This window comes from Bufo bufo, chromosome 5 (assembly GCF_905171765.1).
Source record: "Bufo bufo chromosome 5, aBufBuf1.1, whole genome shotgun sequence".
Classification (NCBI taxonomy): Eukaryota; Metazoa; Chordata; class Amphibia; order Anura; family Bufonidae; genus Bufo; species Bufo bufo.
Window position 1 is genome coordinate 207625922 of NC_053393.1, and position 23554 is coordinate 207649475.

General features: G+C 41.8%; 1 protein-coding gene across 1 annotated transcript in view; it reads left to right on the forward strand.

Annotated features, from left to right (window-relative positions):
• Nucleotides 1-23554, forward strand: part of LOC121002015 (myosin VIIA and Rab interacting protein) — a 642833-nt gene that overhangs the window by 489096 nt on the left and 130183 nt on the right. Inside the window, exons 7-10 of the mRNA XM_040433314.1 lie at nucleotides 5444-5524; nucleotides 10532-10669; nucleotides 16528-16705; nucleotides 19160-19812. Of these exons, the coding sequence (XP_040289248.1) occupies nucleotides 5444-5524; nucleotides 10532-10669; nucleotides 16528-16705; nucleotides 19160-19812 (1050 nt within the window). The remainder of the gene's footprint in view (nucleotides 1-5443; nucleotides 5525-10531; nucleotides 10670-16527; nucleotides 16706-19159; nucleotides 19813-23554) is intronic.

Below are 23554 nucleotides of genomic sequence, written 5' to 3' on the forward strand. Positions count from 1 at the left end.
CGTGAATGACAGCCAAGACCCGATGCAGACTGCAGAGGCACGGAGCATTAACATGACTGATAATGCTCTGTGCCTCTCTGTGATCTCTTTACTACGAAATCACAGTGAGATAAAGTTGTCATCGTGATTTCGTAGTAAAGAGATCACAGAGAGGCACAGAGCATTATCAATCATGTTAATGCTCCGTGCCTCTGCAGTCTGCATCGGGTCTTGGCACTCTTTCACAGAGCAGATGCCACGCACGGCATCCGCTCGTGTGAAACAGCCCTTATATGTCTTACTAGGAAGTGGGTTTATATGTACAGTACAGATATCTCTAACCTCAGCAAGTAACATGGATCACTATAGAAGTCTTTAAAGTTACTTAGACCGAGGTGCTGGCTTACCTTCAGGACAGGTCATCAATATCAGATTGGTGGGGTCCGACAGCCCACAAGCAGCCACCAGAAACTATAGAGTGAACAGAGCCAGAAACAGAAGTTTACGTCCACTTTGTAATGGCCGTGATGGTCACAAAGTGAATGGGAGCTGAGCTACAGTACCCCAGGGTCAGAAACCACAAAGCCTTCAGTTCACTGTGGATGTTGAGCCCCATCTACTCTGTCCTGAGGACAGGCCATCAATATCTAAGTCCCAGAAAACTACTTTAATAACCATTCCCCGTTACTACTTTTTGTCAACCAAATGTAAAAGGGAGACCTTAGATCTAAAAAAGTCCAAACCATACAAAGCCCGTAGAGAACAACCATCACTGGCCAAACCAAATGAGGGGTCCGCTGTACCTAGCATTAAATGATATCATTCAATCTACAGCTGCCGCCTGGGGGCATACAGATCTATTTAGCTAGCAGTCTAGCAGTGAGATGGATGGGAGCTGTATATATCTAACTACAGTGAACTCTTGGTGGTTGCTGCAGGCAGACAGAATTGTTTAACTCTACAGTTCTATGAAGGAAACCAAGAGATCTGGAGCTCTCTAACCTTTAAAGCTTTAGTGCAGATCGGAGTCAAATTTTTCTATATCGTACATAAACATATTGTAATACTGTGTTCACACCATGTCTTGTGGTGTCCGCTTTTCATGTACGCCAGGAAAGATCCTGGCATACACTTTGAGTGTAGTCGTAGGCTTGCATTAGCCCAGAAGAGGCCAAAAGAGAGTCCTGGACTGTATATATCAGTATAATGTGTTGAATATTGTAGTAGACAACACTATATGAGGGTATCCAGTAAAAATGATATCCTGCAGTATATGTTTTTAACACATACATCTGTCACAGGCTGCCATTATCTCCATACATCTGGATCTTTTCCCACTGTATACATTAAATGGAGTCCATTAACATGATGAGAACAGTATAAAAAAAAGTATTATATATGGACCATTCTACTATGATTTTACTTTCAGTTTAGTGGATAGGGCTAGGACTACAGATTGGGTTGGCAAATTTAATTTTATTAAAAGAACTACATTTTGCCTACAATACGTTGTGACTATTTGGCTTTTTGTTTGCTGCTATCTCGTACTTTCACCTGATTAGTATTACTGTACCTTAGTATTCTCAGTTGTCATGGCAACCTCTACCCTCGATGAATATGAATGCCAGTGATCTCTTCAACCTTCAGGCAGACAATTAATTTCAAAAACCAATACCTGCGGTATTGGACACTGGATTGCAGAGAATGCAATAACAGTTTTACTGTTTTCTGAGAATCCTGTTTTTTTTTTCTCCTTTAAAATACAAAAATCAACTACTGTATTAATGAGATTTCCAAAGGAACCTTGTTTTCTAAAATGACCTGTCCATATGTTACTGTAAGGTGATCTTGAAATTCAGTATTCAAGGTGACAACGTGCTTTAACTAGAAAATATGTGGTTATTAAAGGTAATATGATTACTAGACATACATAAATAGTCTAATACAACCTACTAGTAATACAACCCTGCACTAAGAAGTGTGGGAAAGATATGGCGACGAATGGAAATGAAGAATATGTGTAATAAATAAGGATACTAGGGATTGGCAGGAGGCGGGACACAGGGGCAATGAAACTAATTATTGATTATCCAGGACTGGTAAATGTAGATATCGATTGTTTCCGACAATCGCCTGCTCGTCAGTGAAGGAGAGCGCTGCTATTACATTCAACGATCTCCTAGACAGTATGGGGAAGAGCCAGGGGCAGGCTGAGAACTTAAAGTGACCCTGGAAAAAAACCTTAAAGTGGCCCCATTTTATAGTTGGGTACAAATTAAGAAAAGGGAGGGACAACACAAGTAGGCGCGGACAGCAATGCCATATTGTGGCACATTATACCGCCCCGGCAGAGCTCTGTATCACAGTGCTTCACTAAATACTGCCACAGCTGCACAAAATACCTCTCTAGAAGCTGCCCCTCTGTGGTAGCCAGTGTCAGCTGCCATGTTCTGCCCTCCTACTCAAGTTCCCTTAGAATGGCAATACAGTTGAATTCAGAAGGGGAGCATCAGATCATTACTTACCATGGCTGGCAGCCATGAGGAAGGCTCACCGGGAAGTTTCCCTGTAGGGTCTATGGCCAGTCCACCCCCGGAGGAGCTATCCCTAATGCCATTGCTCGTCCCCATACAAAATCATAATTTGCTGGCAGCAGAGCATGATCTACGATGATATGTGTGACCACATAGAAGATGCAATTACCCGATGACAAGCATTTGCTTGTTCATTGGGTAATCGGCGGCACCTTTACACAGGCAGATCATCACTAATGAGCATTCCTACGAAAGCTTGTTAACGATGATCTGGCCGACCCTCAGCCACTGTCATACAGCCCTTATGATGCACTTTACAGGGAATGTGTCATTGGAAAATCACATATTGTTTAAATCTAGTTTTTATGTTAAGCATATTTTTATAGATTTTTTGCTGATTTATTACTTTTTTTTCCATGTTTCTATCGCACCGGGCTCGCCATGGGCAAGGGCTGTTTGTTTATATTTTTTTACACTGCTAGGCAGAGACTTCCGTTTAGCAGTGTCACTGGCACTGATGGGCAAACTTTAGCACTGCCCTAGCCGTTTTACAGGCTAGGGCAGCAGTAAAGCCCACCCATTAGTGCTGGTATCATCACCGGGCTCACTGCTAGGCAGAAGCCTCTGCCTAGAGGTGTAAAAATATAAACAAACAGCCCTTGTCCATGGCGAGCTCGGTGCGTCACCGGATCTAAAAAAAAAGCCTTTGCCCTGCGCAATTCAGCGTCGGAGCATGAAATGCACCAATGCTTATATCAGGGGGGCCAGAGAGGTGAAAATGGGGAGTTGAACCCGGACAACCCCTTTAAGCCAGATTTGTCATTTGAGACCTTTATAAAGTCACAAAAATTCTTACTCCCTTAAAGGGGTTGTCTTATCATGGACAATGGGGGCATATCGCTAGGATATGCCCCCATTGTCTTACTGGGACCCGCACCTATATCAAGAACGGAGCCCCGCAAGGTCGTGGATGGAGGACTCCGGTCCGGCCACCACCTAGCCGGTTCCCCATAGAAGTGAATGGGAGCATACCACTCCCATTCATTTTTATGGGGCTGATGGAAATAGCTGAGACAGCGCTCGGCTATTTTTGCTGGCCCCACAGAAAATGAATGAAGGGCGGCTGCGCATGTGCAGGGCGGCTGCGCATGTGCAGTGCGCCCTCCTTCACTTGCGGAGCCCCGTTCTCGATATAGGATGGGACTGCACCTATAAGACAATGGGGGCATATCCTAGCGATATGCCCCCATTGGCCATGATGAGACAACCCCACTAAGAAGGTGGCGTAGACAGTGGAGTCACATCTCAAGACAGAAATATTAGACTTAGGTCTCATGCACACAAATCGTATTATTTTTCTGCGTCTGATCCCCATTTTTTGCGAGTCGGATGCAGACCCATTCACTTCAATGGGGCCGCAAAAGATGCGGACAACACACCATGTGCTGTTCACATCCATATGTTCATTCTGCATCCCTGCAAAAAAATAGAACATGTCCTATTCTTGTCCATTTTACATACAAGAATAGGACTTTTCTACAGAGAGCAGGAAGTTCCGTTCCGCAAAATGCGGAATGCACATGGCCGGTAGCCGTGTTTTGCGGATCTGCAATTCGCAGGCAATAGCCATGTGCATGAGCCCTTAGGCAAATTTCTGAAAAAAATCGCAGAATGTTCTATATTGAGGGTATTTCATGCAATCCTGGCTCCACAGAAATAAATGGGGCGTCTGTGAAAAACGGAAGGCATCCGGATGCAATGCATTTTTCACTGATGGTTCCTTGGAGATGCAGATTGTTAATCTACTTTCACACTTGCGGCAGTGTGATCCGGCAAGCAGTTCCGTCGTCGGAACTGCCTGCCTGATCCGCCGATCTGGATGTGACTGAAAGCATTTGTGAGACGCATCCGGATGCAGATCCGTCTCACAAATGCATTGCAAGAACGGATCTGTCTCTCCGCTTGTCTTGCGGACAGACGGATCCGTCTTGTATCTTTTTTCAAATTTTTACCAGTCTGCGCATGCGCAGACCGGAAGGACGGATCCGGCATTCTGGTATTTTGAATGCCGGATCCGGCACGAATACATTCCTATGGGGAAAAATGGCGGATCTGGCATTCCGGCAAGTCTTCAGTTTTTTTTCGCCGGAGATAAAACCGTAGCATTCTCTTTTGCCTGATCAGTCAAAATGACTGAACTGAAGACATCCTGATGCATCCTGAACGGATTACTCTCTATTCAGAATGCATGGGGATATGACTGATCAGTTATTTCCGGTATAGAGCCCTTTTGACGGAACTCTATGCCTGAAAAGGAAAACGCTAGTGTGAAAGTACCCTTATTCTTCAGTTTTTCTTCATGTGAGTGAAAAATGCATCAAAAACTGATTGAATCTGCACAGAGTGCAATTACAGAAAAAACTGATGCAAAATTATCAAGCAGCATGCAAAATTTATAAATTTGACTCAAATTAAGACAATGCAGACTCCTGCAAAAGTGATCCTTAGAGAAATGTGGCGTTTTTTTTTGTTTGTTTTTACAAGCGTTTAATAATGCTGTAAACCAGTCTTTGGCCTGTTTCACACGCTCAGTATTTGGTCAGTATTTGTAAGCTAAAACCAGAAGTGGAACCTACAGAGAAAAGCTATCATAGAAATATTTGTGCCTCTCCCGTGTTTTGGACCCACTCCTGGTTTTGGCTTACAAATACTGATGCAAAAATACTGACCAAATACTGACCTTGTGAAAAAGGCCTTTGTGTGCGTTCTTCTAAGTGACTGCAATGTCTTGTTTTTGGAAGCTGCATTTCATATCCAGGAATTAATTCATGACCTTGCAAAGCCCTAGAGAGAGATGTGGGTTAATCTAGTATTGTGTCCTAGATTTCATAAAGCAGTGACTTATTCATAAATGTTCTCTTTCCCTTCAGGATAAACAGAATGAGGCTTGTTATTTGCGGGAGCACAAGGAAGAACTGATTGAGGAACTGGCTACAACCATTGTACAAAAGGTGCGTGCATTTCTCTGCTTTGTCCTGGTTGCATACAGAGAACCTGAACACTGTGAAGACATCTGCTTCTTTCTCACTAATAGCTTTATCCCTTGTTTCTAAGCATAGTGTAGGACAGTAGTGATCAGCACATGACTATGGTTACACTTAGGGCTCATGCACTCGACCATGGTTTTAGTCCGCATCTGGTCTGCATTTTTAGCGGATCGGATGCAGATCCATTCATCTCAATGGGGCTGCAAAAGATGCGGACTGCACATCCGTGTACTGTCTGCATCCGTAAGTCCGTAGCCCAAAAAATAGAACATGTTACTTGTGAAGGATATTTGTGAAGGAGTGAAAATTTTTTTTTTTGGGGATCCGCAATTTGTGGACCACTAAAACAGCTACGGTGTACATGAGCCCTTAGCAATACACAATAATATATCTTGCACCAATGCATGGGGAGATAAGCTGACCATCTAATGTTTATGGGGGCTTCCTGACTCCCCCGATGGCAGATATATGCCAGGATCACGGCAGCCCATCTGGAGCTCCTATAATCATACATTATCCATAGCGATGGTATTGTGCTGGGTTATCATAAGCCCTATGGATGATCTATAATTACATTGACCAGTAACCAGAAGGAGTAGCACAGGACCTGAACAGTGGCAGATATGCTCAGAGCATAATGATCAAGGTGAGTATATGGAAAATCTTATTTTTGTTTCCTATTTTAGGCACCTTGGCATCAAGTATGCTCAGAAAATCCTGCAATTGCAGTTAGTTAAGAGAGGACATATCTGTTTCTAATCCACTATACTGTACAGTAGATCATTCATTGTATTGATTCTTGTTAACTTTGTCAATTTCTAATGATAAAATATAATATTTGCAGACATTACAAGATGTTATTGCAAAAACTTTGACTTGAATGATTGCATATTGTTGAAAATGAAAGAGAATTTCAGTCTTAAAGCTTAAAGGGGTTTTCTAAGATTTTCTTACTGATGACCTATCCTCAGGATAGTACAACCAGAATGGGTAGAAGCAGCACACAAAGGTCCCTTAGAGCAATCAAGGAATGCAACAGCTGTACCGAATACCACGGATCCAACGTGGTCATAGAACAGATGATAGAAAAAAAGTGTTACAGCAGCATCTACAATAATCTTCTTTATTTCGGGTTCTTCAAAGCATATGTACAAACAGACAATGCAACGTTTCGGCTGCCCTCCACCTTTGTCAAGCATAATTATAAACCAAATAACCTCACATATAAATAGTACAATACACATACCTCCCCTCAGTAGTTTACTCCAATCATCTGTGTAGGGGCAGGTACCTACTGTCCAAAAAACCAATCCAATTGGGCAGACATTTCAATGCTCACTGTGCATATCTAACGATTGCACCCATGTCATTACCTTTAACAGGTTATCATAGTGGAATACCTCAGCACACTGCCTACTATCTGCTCGCTTCCATCCAGCGCTACTGCGCATGTCAGCAAACAGGGCGCTCCGCCGTGTACAGGGCAACATTACTTGTAAGTCTAGCATCGCGGGAATCAGCGAGGTCTCGTTTGCTATCACATGTTCATGGATAGGTCATCAGTATCTAACTGGTGGGGGTCCGAGACCCGGGTCCCCTGCCGATCTGCAGTTTGAGAAGGCAGCGGCGCCCCTGTGAGTGCCGTGGCCTTCTCTCAGCTTTTCTGAGGCCAGTGAGGACACATTCATGTGTCACGTGGACTAGGAGCAGCTCAGCCCCATAGAAGTGAATGGGGTTGAACGCGATACCAAGCACAGCTGCTACACAATGTGGTTGTCTCTGTGCTTGGGTCCCAGGTGTCAGACCCCCACCGATCAGATACTGAAGGCCTATCCAGAGGATAGGTCATCATTAAAAAAAATCCTGGAAAACCCTTTCAAATGTATCACATGGAGGATTTTTCTCATAAATACATGCAGGATCCGTGAGAAAAAAAAAATCAAGGAATGTTCCATCACATTGTATTACGGTGCTTCCAGATTACAATTTTGTGGGGGTTTTTTGGCTTGTAAAAAAGCCATCAAATTCACATATTTTTTACAAGCATTCTTTTGCGGTCGTGTTTTTAGTCAATTTTTACTTGCATTTTCTTAGAAACTTTTCTCTTAGAGAACTCTAGGGCCTCTTTCAGACAGGCGTTGCGGGAAAAGGTGCGGGTACGTTGAGGGAACGTGCGCGATTTTTCCGCGCAAGTGCAAAACATTGTAATGCGTTTTGCACTCGTGTGAGAAAAATCGCGCATGTTTGGTACCCAAACCCGAACTTCTTCACAGAAGTTCGGGCTTTGGATCGGTGTTCAGTAGATTGTATTATTTTCCCTTATAACATGGTTATAAGGGAAAATAATAGCATTCTGAATACAGAATGCATAGTAAAATAGGGCTGGAGGGGTTAAAAATAAATAAAAATAATTTAACTCACCTTAATCCACTTGATCGCGCGGCCAGCATCTCCTTCTGTCTTCATCTTAGCTGTGTGCAGTAACAGGACCTGTGGTGACGTCACTCTGGTCATCACATGGTCCAATCACATGATCCATCACCATGGTAAAAGATCATGTGATGGATCATGTGATGACCGGAGTGACGTCACCACGGGTCCTGTTGCTGCACACAGCAAAGAAAGAGACAGAAGAGAAGCCGGGCTGCGCGATCAAGTGGATTAAGGTGAGTTAAATTATTATTATTATTTTTTTTTTTAACCCCTCTAATTTACTATGCATTCTGTATTCAGAATGCTATTATTTTCCCTTATAACCATGTTATAGGGGAAAATAATAATGATCGGGTCTCCATCCCGATCGTCACCTAGCAACCGTGCGCGAAAATCGCACCGCATCTGCACTTGCTTGCGGATGCTTGCGATTTTCACGCAACCCCATTCATTTCTATGGGGCCTGCGTTACGTGAAAAACGCACAAAATAGAGCATGCTGCGATTTTCACGCAACGCACATAGAAATAAATGGGTCGGGATTCAGTGCGGGTGCAATGCGTTCAACTCACGCATCGCATCCGCGCGGAATACTCGCCCGTGTGAAAGGGGCCTATGAGAAAACACTTGAAAACCCCGCACCCAAAGCATGGTGTGATTTGAAAAAAAAGTCAAGGGATAAAAAAAAAAAAACGCCAAAAACACAGGGGCAGATATATTAAGATAGGTTTATTTTGCTCCAGAAAATTGTGTCAAATTTATGACCGGTATGTATTTAGATTGTTAAATGTGACTACAGCTGTGATTTTGTATTAAAAAGGGTGTCTTTTTGTTGTTGTCTTGGTCTGAAGGAAAAGTTGTGACACAGTGTACCACAAGATGCCTATTTGCAACACATTGGGTGAGAGTTATCAAAACTGGTGTGAAGGAAAAGTTGCCCATAGCAACCATTCAGATTTCACCTTTTATTTTCCAAAGGAGTCCTGAAAAATGAAAGGTAGAATTTGATTGGTTCCTATTGGCAACTGCACCAGTTTTTCTTTACACCACTCTTGATAGATCTCCCCCAGGGATTTCTACTAACAGAATCTTATTGCACATTTTAGACCACTTTTGAGCTGGTACAGTTTTTGACTGCAACATGTGCCAACATATGTCTAAGGCCTCATGCACATGACTGTTGTTCTGGTCCGCATCCGAGCTGCAGTTTTTGCGGCTTGGGTGCAGACCCATTCACTTCAATGGGGCCACAAAAGATGCGTGCTGTCCGCATTCGTTGCTCCGTTCCGTGGCCCAGCAAAAAAAAAATAACATGTCCTATTCTTGTCAGTTTTGCGGACAAGAATAGGCATTTCTACAATGGGCCGCCTGTTCCGTTCCGCAAATTGCGGAAGGCACACGGCCGGCCTCTGTGTTTTGCGGATCCGCAATTTGCGGACCGCAAAAAAACGGAACGGTCGTGTGCATGAGGCCTAAAAGACCTGCAAAAAAAGAAGGTGCAAAGTAGGGCTAGACAAAAGGCTGGCAGAAAAGTTGATTTGCAGGTACTCTGGCGCGCACACTTAATATATTCCTCTTCAGGCACAAATAAAGCAAGATTCTAGATGCACACACATTAATTTACCGTATCTTTCTTATTGGCCAGCATGTAACATTTGTGTTTGTGAAAAAAAAAAAAGATTTATCAAGACTAGCGTGTGCTGCATCTGTCTTGTTATCCCAGGCCTTTTCATAAATGATGCACATTCTCTGGCAGTCCATGCCTCTTAACTAAAATCTACGACAGTCTGCTGTAGATTACTGTCTTCATTTACACCAGAAAACTAACGTAGATGCAGATAAATATGTTGGGCCCACTGGTCTGCCTCTCCATTGCCACACCACCTTTTCAGAAAGTGCCAAAGATGGCATACAAATGCCACGTTTTGTCCCAGTGGTGTTTAAAAAGTCGCAAACGCTGGGTGTGCAACTTTTTTACTCCATAAAAACGGCATGGAAGGTGATAAATCTCCCCCAAAGTGTGAAGCCAATCTTACAAAGCCGTGCTTCATGTGGGAAATATGGTGTCATACAGCATCACACAACGTGTCTGTGGGTCCTTAATAAATAGTAGGGATTACGTCACACAGGTTCCATACATACAATCTTGCCACATGCAAAAGTCATCAGATTTATTGTATATTTTTTAGAATATTGATATCCTATCCTCATTATAGGTCATCAGTATCTGATTGCTGGTGGTCTAGCTCCCATGAGCGCTTTGACTTCTTCCTAGGCTAGTGATGTCACAATTATTGGTAACATGGCTTAGATGCAGTAATGGGGCTGCTGCGCTCACAGGAGTGCCAAGGGTCTTCAAACAGCTGATCGACCGCGGTGCTGAAAGTTGGAACCTCACCGATCAGATATTGATTACCTTTCCAGAGGATAGGTCATCGATATTTTACTCCTGGAAAACCCCTTTAATCATTATTATTGATATCTAGTATTTAACATGTATTGTGTGATATTAAAATATGCTTTTATTGTAATTGTGTAGATAATTAAGAGGAAGAAGAGCAAAGGCGATCAAGCTGAGGCAGTTTATGAGTGGCCGCAGTCCAGTGTTCTGACCTCACCAGCTACGTCTGAGAGAAGCATGCTGACCCTGCAGGAGAGAGGATCAGATATGCTGTGGGTAAGTGGACAGCACTCTGTGAATACTAATCCATTGATTAATTACTGGGAAAACGGTCAGAAAATGGAACAATCTTTTTGTATCATTTAATGTCCATATATTCTCTGGCTGACAGAATCTATAACCTCTAAAAACTGTATCTCTTAACTTATAAATCTTACAGAATATAATTTATTTCCTTTTATTTATTTACTGTAAGAAAAATAAGGAAATGTACAGTAATACATTTCCTGGAAGGATTTCTTTCAGCAAAACCTTTTCCTTTGAAATTGTAAACCATTGACTGTTTGGCAGTCACATTACCGTTCTCTTCGAGAGTTTTGTAACCTTGCACATATGATCAAGGACAGCTGGCGTGATCGATTCCCTTTGACCTTAATCATTCACTTATCATTAGTCACTTATTTTATAGGTGGATTCAATTCCTTTTATTGCTGCTTCATGCTTTTTATATCCTTTCTATCTGCTGAAAACATCAGGGACAGCTGGTAAATGAGGTGTAAATACAAATCAATATGTCTGTGGTCAATTTGACACTGCTATTGTGAGCGCATCTAGCGAAATATCATATTGTAGGAGTGGGTGTAGAGGAGGGTGACCATAGTATTTCAGTGCCTAAAAAGACAAGTAAACCTTGAGTTGTTCAGTTTGGAAAAAAAGCTGACTTAGGGATAACTTAATCACTAACATGCATATATCATCAGACAGAACACAGGTCTGTGTAATGATCTTTACTAAGGTCTGTAATCATGGCAAGGGGCCTCTAAGTCTAGAACAGTGAGACTATGGAGGTCTGCTATGCAATGATGTGATAATTAATTTTACAGAAAAAGTTCATGGACATCTGGAGTTGGTCTATCTTAAAGCATATCTAACCTTTCAACAATCTTTGCCTTAATAGTACAGTTACCATTTCTGGTTATTATATCACTTGTATCTGGCATTTTTTAGCAGTTTTTCTTTGTGCATGCCGAATGTTTAGTTTGCAGTTCTCCCAAAGATGGTTGGTGGAGACTGTCTGCCAACCACTGCACACAGAAAGTGGAGAAGAATCTGCTTCTTAAACTTCTCATATGCACTTGGAAGCAGCCATAAGATCATGGAGAGAAGTACTGATATGTATAATTGTGGATAAAGCACCTGGGATGTTTATATCATGTATCTCCAGCAGTCTGCTTGTCTCTTCTCTCCCGCTCACTCCTTACCCGTCCCCTCTTCATAGACTTGCATTGACATGTAATATGATCCTCTTGTGGAGCTGCTTCCGTCTAGGACCAAATTAAGGCACTTTTTTAAAAGTGAAAAGTAATTAACAAGGGGGAGTGTGGAGGAAGGGGTAAACAGCTGATAACATGAGACATTTCTCACTGATAAGACATATTACAAAGTTTCTTGTGGTTGCTTGTACTAGTGATTTATGCACCGTCGTGTGAATAGTTAGTGACCATTTAAATGTAAGGATACATCCACATGTGATGGAATTTCTGCAGATTTTTCCATCCAGATTTGAGGATGGAAAAACTGCAGTGAAGTAGCAGTCATCCAATTGCTGTGGAAATTTTCTGCATGGAAATTAACCTACCGTGTGAATTTTCTCCTGCAGAAAGACCAAGCATTTGCGGTGGATTTACCCATTGACTTCCAAGGGGTAGTGAAAATTTGCAATCATATGCTTTATAAAGCAATATCCACAGGTGTGGAAACTGTCTAAAAAAAACTGATTTATCATTACCTCTGCACCAGAAAACTGGTGACAAAAAGGTGCAAAGTGTGGTGCACACTTCACTTGTGTAAAATTTAGCAACTTTAGACACTTTTCACCATTTTTCAAAGTAACAAGTTGGTGCGGGGTCGGTGTAGGTGGTCCACCACGTAATCAACTCCATGAAACTGGCATAAATTTTAACGGAAATCTACCTAAGCTCCCTTGCTGGTGTAGATATCTGTTTTGGTGCACGGACCTACACAGATGTGCCACAAATATTAAGAGGCATGCTCTTCTTAATAATTGTGGAGATTGGATGCCAGCGGGGAATATATTAATACGAGTCTGTAAACCAATGGTGTATATCAGAGGTGGGCAAACTTTTTGACTTGTGGGCCACAATGGGTTCATATTTTGGATCCGGAAGCCGGACCAAGAGTAGATGGATGGGGCGTTTGTGTGAATTAATATAAATTTAATGTAAATTTCGTAACATTAAAGGTTTAGTTTAATTCAAGGTAGAAAAGCATATTGTACAAAACTTTTATGCAATGTATTTCTTTCATAACATAGTATGTATAACTCACCTTCAATTTTAGTGGGAACAGTGTTGTTGGTCTCCCTTTTTTGCTAAGGCATCAAAGTCTGGAGTTAGCTTTGTTGTTGCAATTCGCAGAATAGATACTGTGCCAGTATATAGGGCCCCCGTAGTGCCCCCCATAATGTGTCAGTATATAGGGCCCCCGTAGTGCTTCTCCTCTTCTCCATAGTACCAATCCATATTGTGCTAGTATATAGGGCCACCACCTCCCTTCTTGCCACAGTATACTATAAATAATAAAAACATTAAACACATATACCTACCTTATGCATCTGTCAGTGATGCAATGCAGGCCTCTTCCGGCCTGTGTCCCGCTCTGTACGGCTCAGGCGGCGCGATGACGTCATTTCGCCGCCTACACCGGCCTCTGATAGGCTACAGGCACTAGGCCTGTAGCCTATCAGAGGAACGGGCAAGGGAGATGCCTCTCCCCTGTTCCTCCGCACCATTCATCTATATCACTGTCCTGAGGACGGCAATACAGATGAATATGGAGATGAGCGCTTCCACAATGGAAGCGATTGTCTCCACTCCTGCTGCCTCCGGACAGCTCTGGGGGCTGGATAAAAAGGTCCGCCGGGCCGTAGTTTGCCCATCACTGGTCTAGATAAATGTCCTCCAGGGTACTCACCTTCCCAGTCTTCTGCCACACCTGTAGGGAGAACTCCTTAGTACTCTGGTTGGTCACAGGTTACAAACCGCATTTTTTCAGATCAGCAGCAGATGGACATGGATTTTGTGGCAGATTTCCATGTCGATTCTAAGTTTCATTTATCTGCTGCAAATCCTGGATCCTCCAAATCGGTGCTAGTCCAAGAGATGTGACCCACATCTATCAGATACCTTTGGCATATCATCTGTATATAACATAAATGTCCTTGGTGGGAATACCCCGTTAACCCCTGGGCAACATATGCTATACACTTAGAGCATAATGGCATAAAGGGAATGTGGAGCAGGTGCACGAGCTAAGCCTGCTCCATAAATGGTTGTGTAATATAGCAGACATCTGCCAGCAGTGAACATTATTGGAGAGAACTCTGGTCCTGGCTCTATAATTTCTCAGATTCCACCTCTAATTGACCTCCCCCAGCAGAATTGCAAGTTGCCAGTTTGTTGCTATGACAGCCTGGGTCCTTGTGAAGGCTCCCAGGCCTGCCATTGCAAAATGCCAATTAGTCTCTGCCTGTGGCTGGCAGACTATCCATTGAAGTCTATGGTATAAACAATCAAATGATCACATGTTCAAATATAAAAAAGAGTATTAAATTAGTATTAGTACTATTCAAATCACCCCCCTCCTTTCCAAATAATAAACATAATTGGTATTGCCGCTTCTGAAGATGTCTGAACTAGGTAGGGGCCCACTATTCATAGAAATAAACAGGCTGGGTGATATAAGTCTTCTGCATTCTGAGATTGAAGGCTTGAAACGACATCAGTTCTGCGGTGCCTGGAATTTTATAGGACATAGTAAATCATATGTTACTGTGTGCTGTTAGTGCTGTATGGCAATAGACTGGATGAAATATGATTGTGATATGAAGCAAAGCTGTGACAGGTAAGAGAATTAGAAAACGTCAGAAAAGTAGATGTTTAATGAGAGTCTGTCACCAGGAAATGTACTGTTAAACCAGGCACAATGTCTTGTGGGGCTAGCTCAGTTGAATATAATGATACCTTCCATTTAGCGATTTGTTGCTTCATTCGGGAGAAAAAGTACTTTTAATCCATAAGCAAATAAGCAGGTAAGTGCACTGAGGGTGGGCCCAGGCCATTCTGTGCACCCTTGTTCCACCTGCATCCTCTGCCATCCCCTCCCTCTCCTTCCTAATTGACAGGGCCAGAGCAGACAACTATACAAGGCCAGACGTCTATAGAAAAAACGATTACCAAATTTAGGATTCCTGTAAAAAAAATTCCTGGATGGGAAAGCACAGATGGTCGGGCTATTCCATCCAGCAAAAAAATGGATGCAGCACTTTCAGTTGACATCTGGCAAAAGAAATTGAAAGTAAGAGAAGGATATGTTAAACTGACTGTATACAATAGCAACACTATGAATAAAATGACTCCTTTGAAGGATATACCCATTGTCCAAAAATTCCACCAATCACAGGTCACTTGTCTGGTTTCCAGGTCAAACTGGATACGTTTTTGTTTTTTCATAAAAAATAAAAACATATGTAAACTGATACAAACTGCATCAGTTTTTGGCCCAGTTTCTCTATAAAACTGATTGCCTGCATGAAAGAAAACTTAGGCTACATGCACAAGACAGTGAAAACGGACATATGATGGACATTTTTTCAACGGCCATCACACGTCCGTTTTAAGACCAATGGTAGTCTGTGGGGTTATTTACAGTGCAGTTTTTTTGACGGTCAGTGAAAAACGGACATTAAAAAATAGAGCATGTTCTATCCTGTCCGTTTTTCACTGATAGACTGCTCCCATACAATTGAATGGGTCCATTTTTAACTTCCGTTTCTCAGAAAGGCATCATTGAAAAAAAATGTCCATTTTTAACAGACGTTTTTTTTTTTCACTGTCATGTGCATGTAGCCTTAAACTTTTTTTCCTCTTCCTCCTGTAATAGGAAGTTTGGGCTAGGGCTGAAAAAGGGAAGTGGGAAAGATGAAATTGTGACTTTATTCTTTCTTTAGGATGTTGTCTTGTTTCTAAATTTATCCTTGTCTTTATTTTTCTTTGAAATAATAATAATATACAAAATCCTGTTGTTAGGGTATTCACATGAGTAAGTTTTGTGAAGGCAAAAAAGTCTGCTTCCATTACACAAAACTGCAACTGTGCAAAGTTTCAAGAAATCACATAGGAGTCTTTTTGTGTAACTTTGCATCAAAAACAAAGTTACAAAACCCAGTTTTGCAAAAACACCCTTAAAGAAGGGGCACTTAAAGACATATTTTGGTTTTAGCACCTTTATATCATGAAAAGTACAATTTTCCATCATACTCTGTACACAGAGCCACAGGATATACGTATGATGAGTTTTTAGTGTCCACTACATATACCTACAGTATATTAATAAACCTGCCCCATCACTTGCAGGTCTCATTTCTGTTTTGAGTTAACCTGTAGCACCACCTAGTGGATGTCAGGTGGTATATAGTACAATGTGAAATAACAATCACTTTCCCTTCCCGCACTTTTGTAAAAATGACTATTCTTGTCTGCAAAATGGACAAGAATAGGACATGTTCTATCTTTTTTTTCGGGACGAACGTGCAAACAAACGCATGTGGACAGCACATGGATGACATCTGTGTGCTGTCTGCATTTTTTACTGCTGCATAAAAATGAATTGGACCACGTTCAATCCGCAAAAAATGCATATCGGACATGGACTGAATACACAGTGCATGAGGCCTTACAAAGGATTGCCTGAATATATGCTTTAATAACATAAACCTGGCGAAGACATTAAATAAGATCTGGGGTGGCAAGATGGCGGATGGACGATGCACTAATGGGGACTGATGTATGTTGTGTGTAGCTTTAACCCCTTATAAAATAACTCTCTTTCTTCAGAGATCCCATTCTGCTTTCTCTATAATGAGTGAAGATGCGGCAAGTAACCATGTGGATGTCAAATCTAGTACCCCAGAATCCCGCTACTCATCACAAAGAAGCCACAAAAGAAGACTTAAAGAAGCTAGACCATCTACATTGCCAAGTTGGAAGAGTGTGGACAGTCTTTATGATTCAAGTAAACTATGTGCTTCCATACTCTTAGTGCTGTACATCTCAGTAAATGTCATCTTTGGTTGAAACATCTGATTTTGTTACAAATCAACTGATTCGCAGCTTTTAGAGATTCGTGTAGCATTAAAGGGGTTATCCAACCCTTTTAATGCCCTTATGCCCGGGCCCCTTACACAGATTGTACTTACCTTGCTCCCCGGCACCCGCGTCGTTCCTGATGCCCGCACGGTTGCCGCTGCATCTCCCCATTGCGCGGATCAAAACATCCAGTGACGGTGAGGGAAGGTGGTTGTTCAGCCAATTAGCAGGCTGCGACAGGAAGTAGCCTCCCTAGCAAAGCGGGTGACGCTAGGGAGGCTCGTTCTCATTGCGGCCTGCTTTTGGCTGAACCCCTCTCGCACAGTGATGGGGAGATGCAGCGGTTTCCATGGAGCGAAGCCGGCGAGCGAGGTAAGTATAACCTGTATGCGGGGCCAAGGCATTTTGGGGGACATTATATGGGTTGGATAACCCCTTTAATGTACTGTGCTGTAACAGAATCTGTAAGAACCCTTAATATTCCAATGTCAGTTCCTTATTATTAGTGTTATTCTTATTTAATATAATGCAGATATACGTATAATGAGCAGACTGATACAGAGGAAAAGTGGATCCTGTGTACGAGGGCCTAAAGCTTAAAAGGCTGCTATTCAAGAATTTCAGTCTACAATACCCAAATCCTAGTACGTCCCATTAAGATGGCCATATATGGTGCAAATTTTGCAAAGGATTCAACCATAATAGTAGCAATAATAGCAATTGTGCGAATAATGGAGAACATTTTTCCAAAAGCTAAATTAAATAAAGGCTATGTAGAAAATAACACAAAATCTGAAATCCACCTAAATTAAGCATATTTCAGGCACAGATGGCGGCGCAACGGTTAGTTGCTTTGCTATCTGCGACTTTTCCCCGCTCATGGCAGGTCGAAAATTGTGGGCGGGGAAGGACACGTGCCGACAGGCCTGTCTTTCATGATTTTCTACGCCTGTTTTAGGCGTAGAAAATGGTCTAAATGTAAGACAGCTTGGAAGTTGTCTTACATTTAGAACTGGGGCCTCTTCATAACTTTGGCGGATCCCCTACCAGCTATCAGGATTTATTAAGACTGGCATTTAAAATGCTGGTCTTAATAAATGTGCACCAAAATTCATAAATAAAGGTTAACTAGGAAGACAACACAGGAATAAAATTGGGTTGTGGGGCACAGGTCACTTAAAAATAGTTTTATTAAGAATATACAATAAACAAATTAAAACCAAGTAGAATAAAATATAACAAGTGAAGGTGGCAAGGGACGACATGTTTCGGAGGTGGTCCACCTCCTTCATTCACCACTTAAAAATAGTTTTATTAAGAATATACAATAAAAAATTAAAGTCAAATAGAATAAAGTAAAACAAGTGAAGGTGGCATGAGATGACACGTTTCGGAGATGGTCCACATCCTTCACCAGGCCAACAAACAATGGCCCCATCTGAATGATTCATTAATTTCCACCTCCTCCCTATCAACCTTCAAAAGGAAGCATACTTACCTGCTCCCCACCGCATTGTTTCTCCCTGGATTTTTTTCATTGCACTTTGGTCTCCGCATGTAAACTTTCGGCACGAACAGAGTCATGTCTACTGCTGCAGCCATTAGTGATGTATCCCCATGGGGCACGTGACCGAGCAGTAATGTCCCACTTGGAAACCTCTGAAGTCAGTCATTGGCTTCAGCATTGCTCCTCCGTCCATGCCAGAACTTTATAGGTATGCCAAGTGCAGTGAAGCTAGCCTGGGATGGAACAAAGTGGTATGGAACAGGAAAGTATGCTAACCTTCACAGGTCCAATGGGGACGGGGTGGAATTTCAATTATTTGATGGTGGAAAACCATCTTTATAGAGTACATGCAGTACTGCAGTACATGAGAGCTAGTGTCTGAACAATCAGATGTCTAACACGCAGAATCTATACAGGTCTGTATTTATTCAGCAGGGGCACCTTTATATGCAGATGTGCAGGTTTTACCAGCACTCTGCAAGATGGTGCTTGTCCCCAGTGATGGAGCTGGGAACATCAGTTGAGCAAAAGTGTTGGAACTATGAGTAGGACAAAGGCTAAAAAGAGGAAAAAAAATCTTAAATAATTAGTCATTTGTTTCTGGTGTAAATAATTAGGAATTATCCAGGGCTGATGGCCCCACCCTCGCAACAACCTCTTTTTGTAGACTTGCCGTATATTCTACTACGAAAAGAGGTGTAAGGGGAATGATAAATTTCCCCCCTTAGACTATTCAAAGCTATTCGTTTTCATTTTGGGCTCATTTGTGTCATTCTACAGTGTATTAGCATGATTATAACTGCATGATTAACACATTATTATAGGAAATGATTTTCATGTTCTATTCATTTCTTCTTTTGCTTTGCCACCAAGGTCCATCTCCTGTACTGCAGAGTTCTGATGGAAATTGGGTAGCATTACAAAGTATAACCTTGCCTCCACCAAGAATGCTTGCCCAACCAAAGAGCCAAGTGTTCAAATCCTTAGAGAACGAGTCTACTGTAGTCTCTGCTTATGATGAGATGGGCTCTGACAGTGATGAAGACGTTGACTGGAACTTAGCACTTAATGCATATCGCAGAAGAGCAAGACAGATGTCAGATGATTCCTGTTATATGGACACCCAGTATAATACAGAATGGGCTTGTGGCAATGATTATTATCAGCCTGTAACATCTCCGTCATCTGGCTTGTTCACAAACACAGAAACAGTCTATTCCGACTCCGAAACCTCTTCTATTAACTCCTTAAAAGAGAGCAGGCTGTCTGCAAAATCTCTATGGCCAAACAGAAAGAGTGCATGTGGGCAGACGCATAAGGAACACGTTTATGGAAAGATGGATATCAACTTCAACCCACAGTCCATTAGCATGGAATACTCTGACAGTAGTGAGGCGGAAAAAAACCATGCCGATACTGAGAAACGGTCAAGGAGGTGGAGGAAGAATAAAGTATCCCTGGAGGAGATGGGAGAGGGGAGCAGCACCATGATGAAAGTGCAGAAAAGGACTCTGGACACTAATAAGGTTTGTTTAGAAACTCATGTATGCCATTGTAATTGGCCTGAACCAGGACAGTAATGGCAGACATTTATAATATGATATACTATCAGTGACATAGACTGTGGATTAAGGTTACAAATGTCACAAATGTAAATTTTATGTGGCTGTAGACACTAATTGTTGAAAATAAACTTTCACATAAAAAGTTTGTAGATTTCTAAGGAAAATTATGAAAAGCTAGCTAGAGGGTGGATCATAAACCTCACAAAGATATTATCTTTAAACTATTTATGTTCAGAGGTATTAAGAATGATTTATAGAAGAGTAAACCGAGTAAGAATATCAATATCAAACTAGTAATAACAATCAAAGTAGATAGAAAGTATAAGAATAAGTTGCAGTGTCCTTTTCCCCCACTAGGTGGCAGTCATGCATTGGTAATATAATTGAGTAATATATGTACTAAGTAGTGTTCATCGAGCACCAAAGTGCTCGGGTGCTTGGGCCGAACACCTCGGGATGCCCGGGTGCTCTGCCGAGCACCCAAGCACAATCGAAATCAAAGGGAGAACCCGAGCATTAACCACTTCAGCCCCCAGTGCTTAAACACCCTGAAAGACCAGGCCACTTTTTACACTTCTGACCTACACTACTTTCACCATTTATTGCTCGGTCATGCAACTTACCACCCAAATGAATTTTACCTCCTTTTCTTCTCACTAATAGAGCTTTCATTTGGTGGTATTTCATTGCTGCTGACATTTTTACTTTTTTTGTTATTAATCGAAATTTAACGATTTTTTTGCAAAAAAATGACATTTTTCACTTTCAGTTGTAAAATTTTGCAAAAAAAACGAGATCCATATAGAAATTTTGCTCTAAATTTATAGTTCTACATGTCTTTGATAAAAAAAAATGTTTGGGTAAAAAAAAAATGGTTTGGGTAAAAGTTATAGCGTTTACAAACTATGGTACAAAAATGTGAATTTCCGCTTTTTGAAGCAGCTCTGACTTTCTGAGCACCTGTCATGTTTCCTGAGGTTCTACAATGGCCAGACAGTACAAACACCCCACAAATGACCCCATTTCGGAAAGTACACACCCTAAGGTATTCGCTGATGGGCATAGTGAGTTCATCGAACTTTTTATTTTTTGTCACAAGTTAGCGGAAAATGATGATTTTTTTTTTTTTTTTCTTACAAAGTCTCATATTCCACTAACTTGTGACAAAAAATAAAAACTTCTATGAACTCACTATGCCCATCACGAAATACCTTGGGGTCTCTTCTTTCCAAAATGGGGTCACTTGTGGGGTAGTTATACTGCCCTGGCATTCTAGGGGCCCAAATGTGTGGTAAGGAGTTTGAAATCAAATTCTGAAAAAAATGACCTGTCAAATCCGAAAGGTGCTCTTTGGAATATGGGCCCCTTTGCCCACCTAGGCTGCAAAAAAGTGTCACACATCTGGTATCTCCGTACTCAGGAGAAGGTGGGGAATGTGTTTTGGGGTGTCATTTTATATATACCCATGCTGGGTGAGAGAAATATCTTGGCAAAAGACAACTTTTCCCATTTTTTTATACAAAGTTGGCATTTGACCAAGATATTTATCTCACCCAGCATGGGTATCTGTAAAAAGACACCACAAAACACATTCCTCACCTTCTCCTGAGTACGGAGATACCAGATGTGTGACACTTTTTTGCAGCCTAGGTGGGCAAAGGGGCCCATATTCCAAAGAGCACCTTTCGGATTTGACAGGTCATTTTTTTCAGAATTTGATTTCAAACTCCTTACCACACATTTGGGCCCCTAGAATGCCAGGGCAGTATAACTACCCCACAAGTGACCCCATTTTGGAAAGAAGAGACCCCAAGGTATTCGCTGATGGGCATAGTGAGTTCATGGAAATTTTTATTTTTTGTCACAAGTTAGTGGAATATGAGACTTTGTATGAAAAAAAAAAAAAATCATCATTTTCCACTAACTTGTGACAAAAAAAAAAAAATTCTAGGAACTTGCCATGCCCCTCACGGAATACCTTGGGGTGTCTTCTTTCCAAAATGGGGTCACTTGTGGGGTAGTTATACTGCCCTGGCATTTTCCAGGGGCCCTAATGTCTGGTAAGTAGGTAAATGACCTGTGAAATCCGAAAGGTGCTCTTTGGAATGTGGGCCCCTTTGCCCACCTAGGCTGCAAAAAAGTGTCACACATCTGGTATCTCCGTACTCAGGAGAAGGTGGGGAATGTGTTTTGGGGTGTCATTTTACATATACCCATGCTGGGTGAGAGAAATATCTTGGCAAAAGACAACTTTTCCCATTTTTTTTATACAAAGTTGGCATTTGACCAAGATATTTATCTCACCCAGCATGGGTATATGTAAAATGACACCCCAAAACATATTCCCCAACTTCTGCTGAATACGGAGATACCACATGTGTGACACTTTTTTGCAGCCTAGGTGGGCAAAGGTGCCCAAATTCCTTTTAGGAGGGCATTTTTAGACATTTGGATACCAGACTTCTTCTCACGCTTTGGGGCCCCTAAAATGCCAGGGCAGTATAAATACCCCACATGTGACCCCATTTTGGAAAGAAGACACCCCAAGGTATTCAATGAGGGGCATGGCGAGTTCATTGAAAAAAAAAATTTTGGCACAAGTTAGCGGAAATAGATTTTTTTGATTTTGTTCTCACAAAGTCTCCCTTTCCGCTAACTTGGGACAAAAATTTCAATCTTTCATGGACTCAATATGCCCCTCAGCGAATACCTTGGGGTGTCTTCTTTCCAAAATGGTGTTATTTGTGGGGTGTTTGTACTGCCCTGGCATTTGAGGGTCTCCGCAATCATTACATGTATGCCCAGCATTAGGAGTTTCTGCTATTCTCCTTATATTGAGCATACGGGTAATGAGATTTTTTTTTTCCGTTCAGCCTCTGGGCTGAAAGAAAAAAATGAACGGCACAGATTTCTTCATTCGCATCGATCAATGTGGATGAAAAAATCTCTGCCAAAAAAAGAAAAAGGAGGGGAAAGGCGTCTGCCAGGACATAGGAGCTCCGCCCAACATCCATACCCACTTCAGCTCGTATGCCCTGGCAAACCAGATTTCTCCATTCACATCAATCGATGTGGATGAATAAATCATTGCCGGGATTTTTTTTTTTATATATACAAAGTGTTTGCCAAAGTATATGAACACCGCCACCTCCTCAGCTCATATGCCTCGGCAAACGTATCTTTTACTGCAGAGGAGAAATCTCGTCTTGCAGCGCCGCATACACCGACTTGCGTGTAATCTGACAGCAGCGCAATGCTTCTGTCCGAATGCACATCAGTGCTGCAGCTAGTCGATCGGTTGGTCCACCTGAAAGGTAAAAAAAACAAAACAAAAAAGAAAAAACCAGGCCGCAAAGCAATAACTTTATTAACTGTTGAACAGAACATAGAAACTTTTTTTAAACTTTTTTAACTGAACATTTAACTTTTTTACTTACCGGTATTTTTTTTTTTGTTTAGTTTTTTTTACCTTTTATAGAACAAACCTCTCCTTCCCCATGGGACAATGTGCAAAGCGCAAATCGCCCAAAGATGTGGCGAAGTACGTTATGCACTTTATCCCAGGTGAAAGGAGAGGTTTGCAGCAGCTGTGAGTGAATGGGCCCTAATAGCCCTGTGTGCCTGTCCTGGTGAGATGTGATCCCTATGCTAGGTGTACCTGTGTGTGGTACTTCCGGAAACACTCTCCATAGCATAGGGCAGG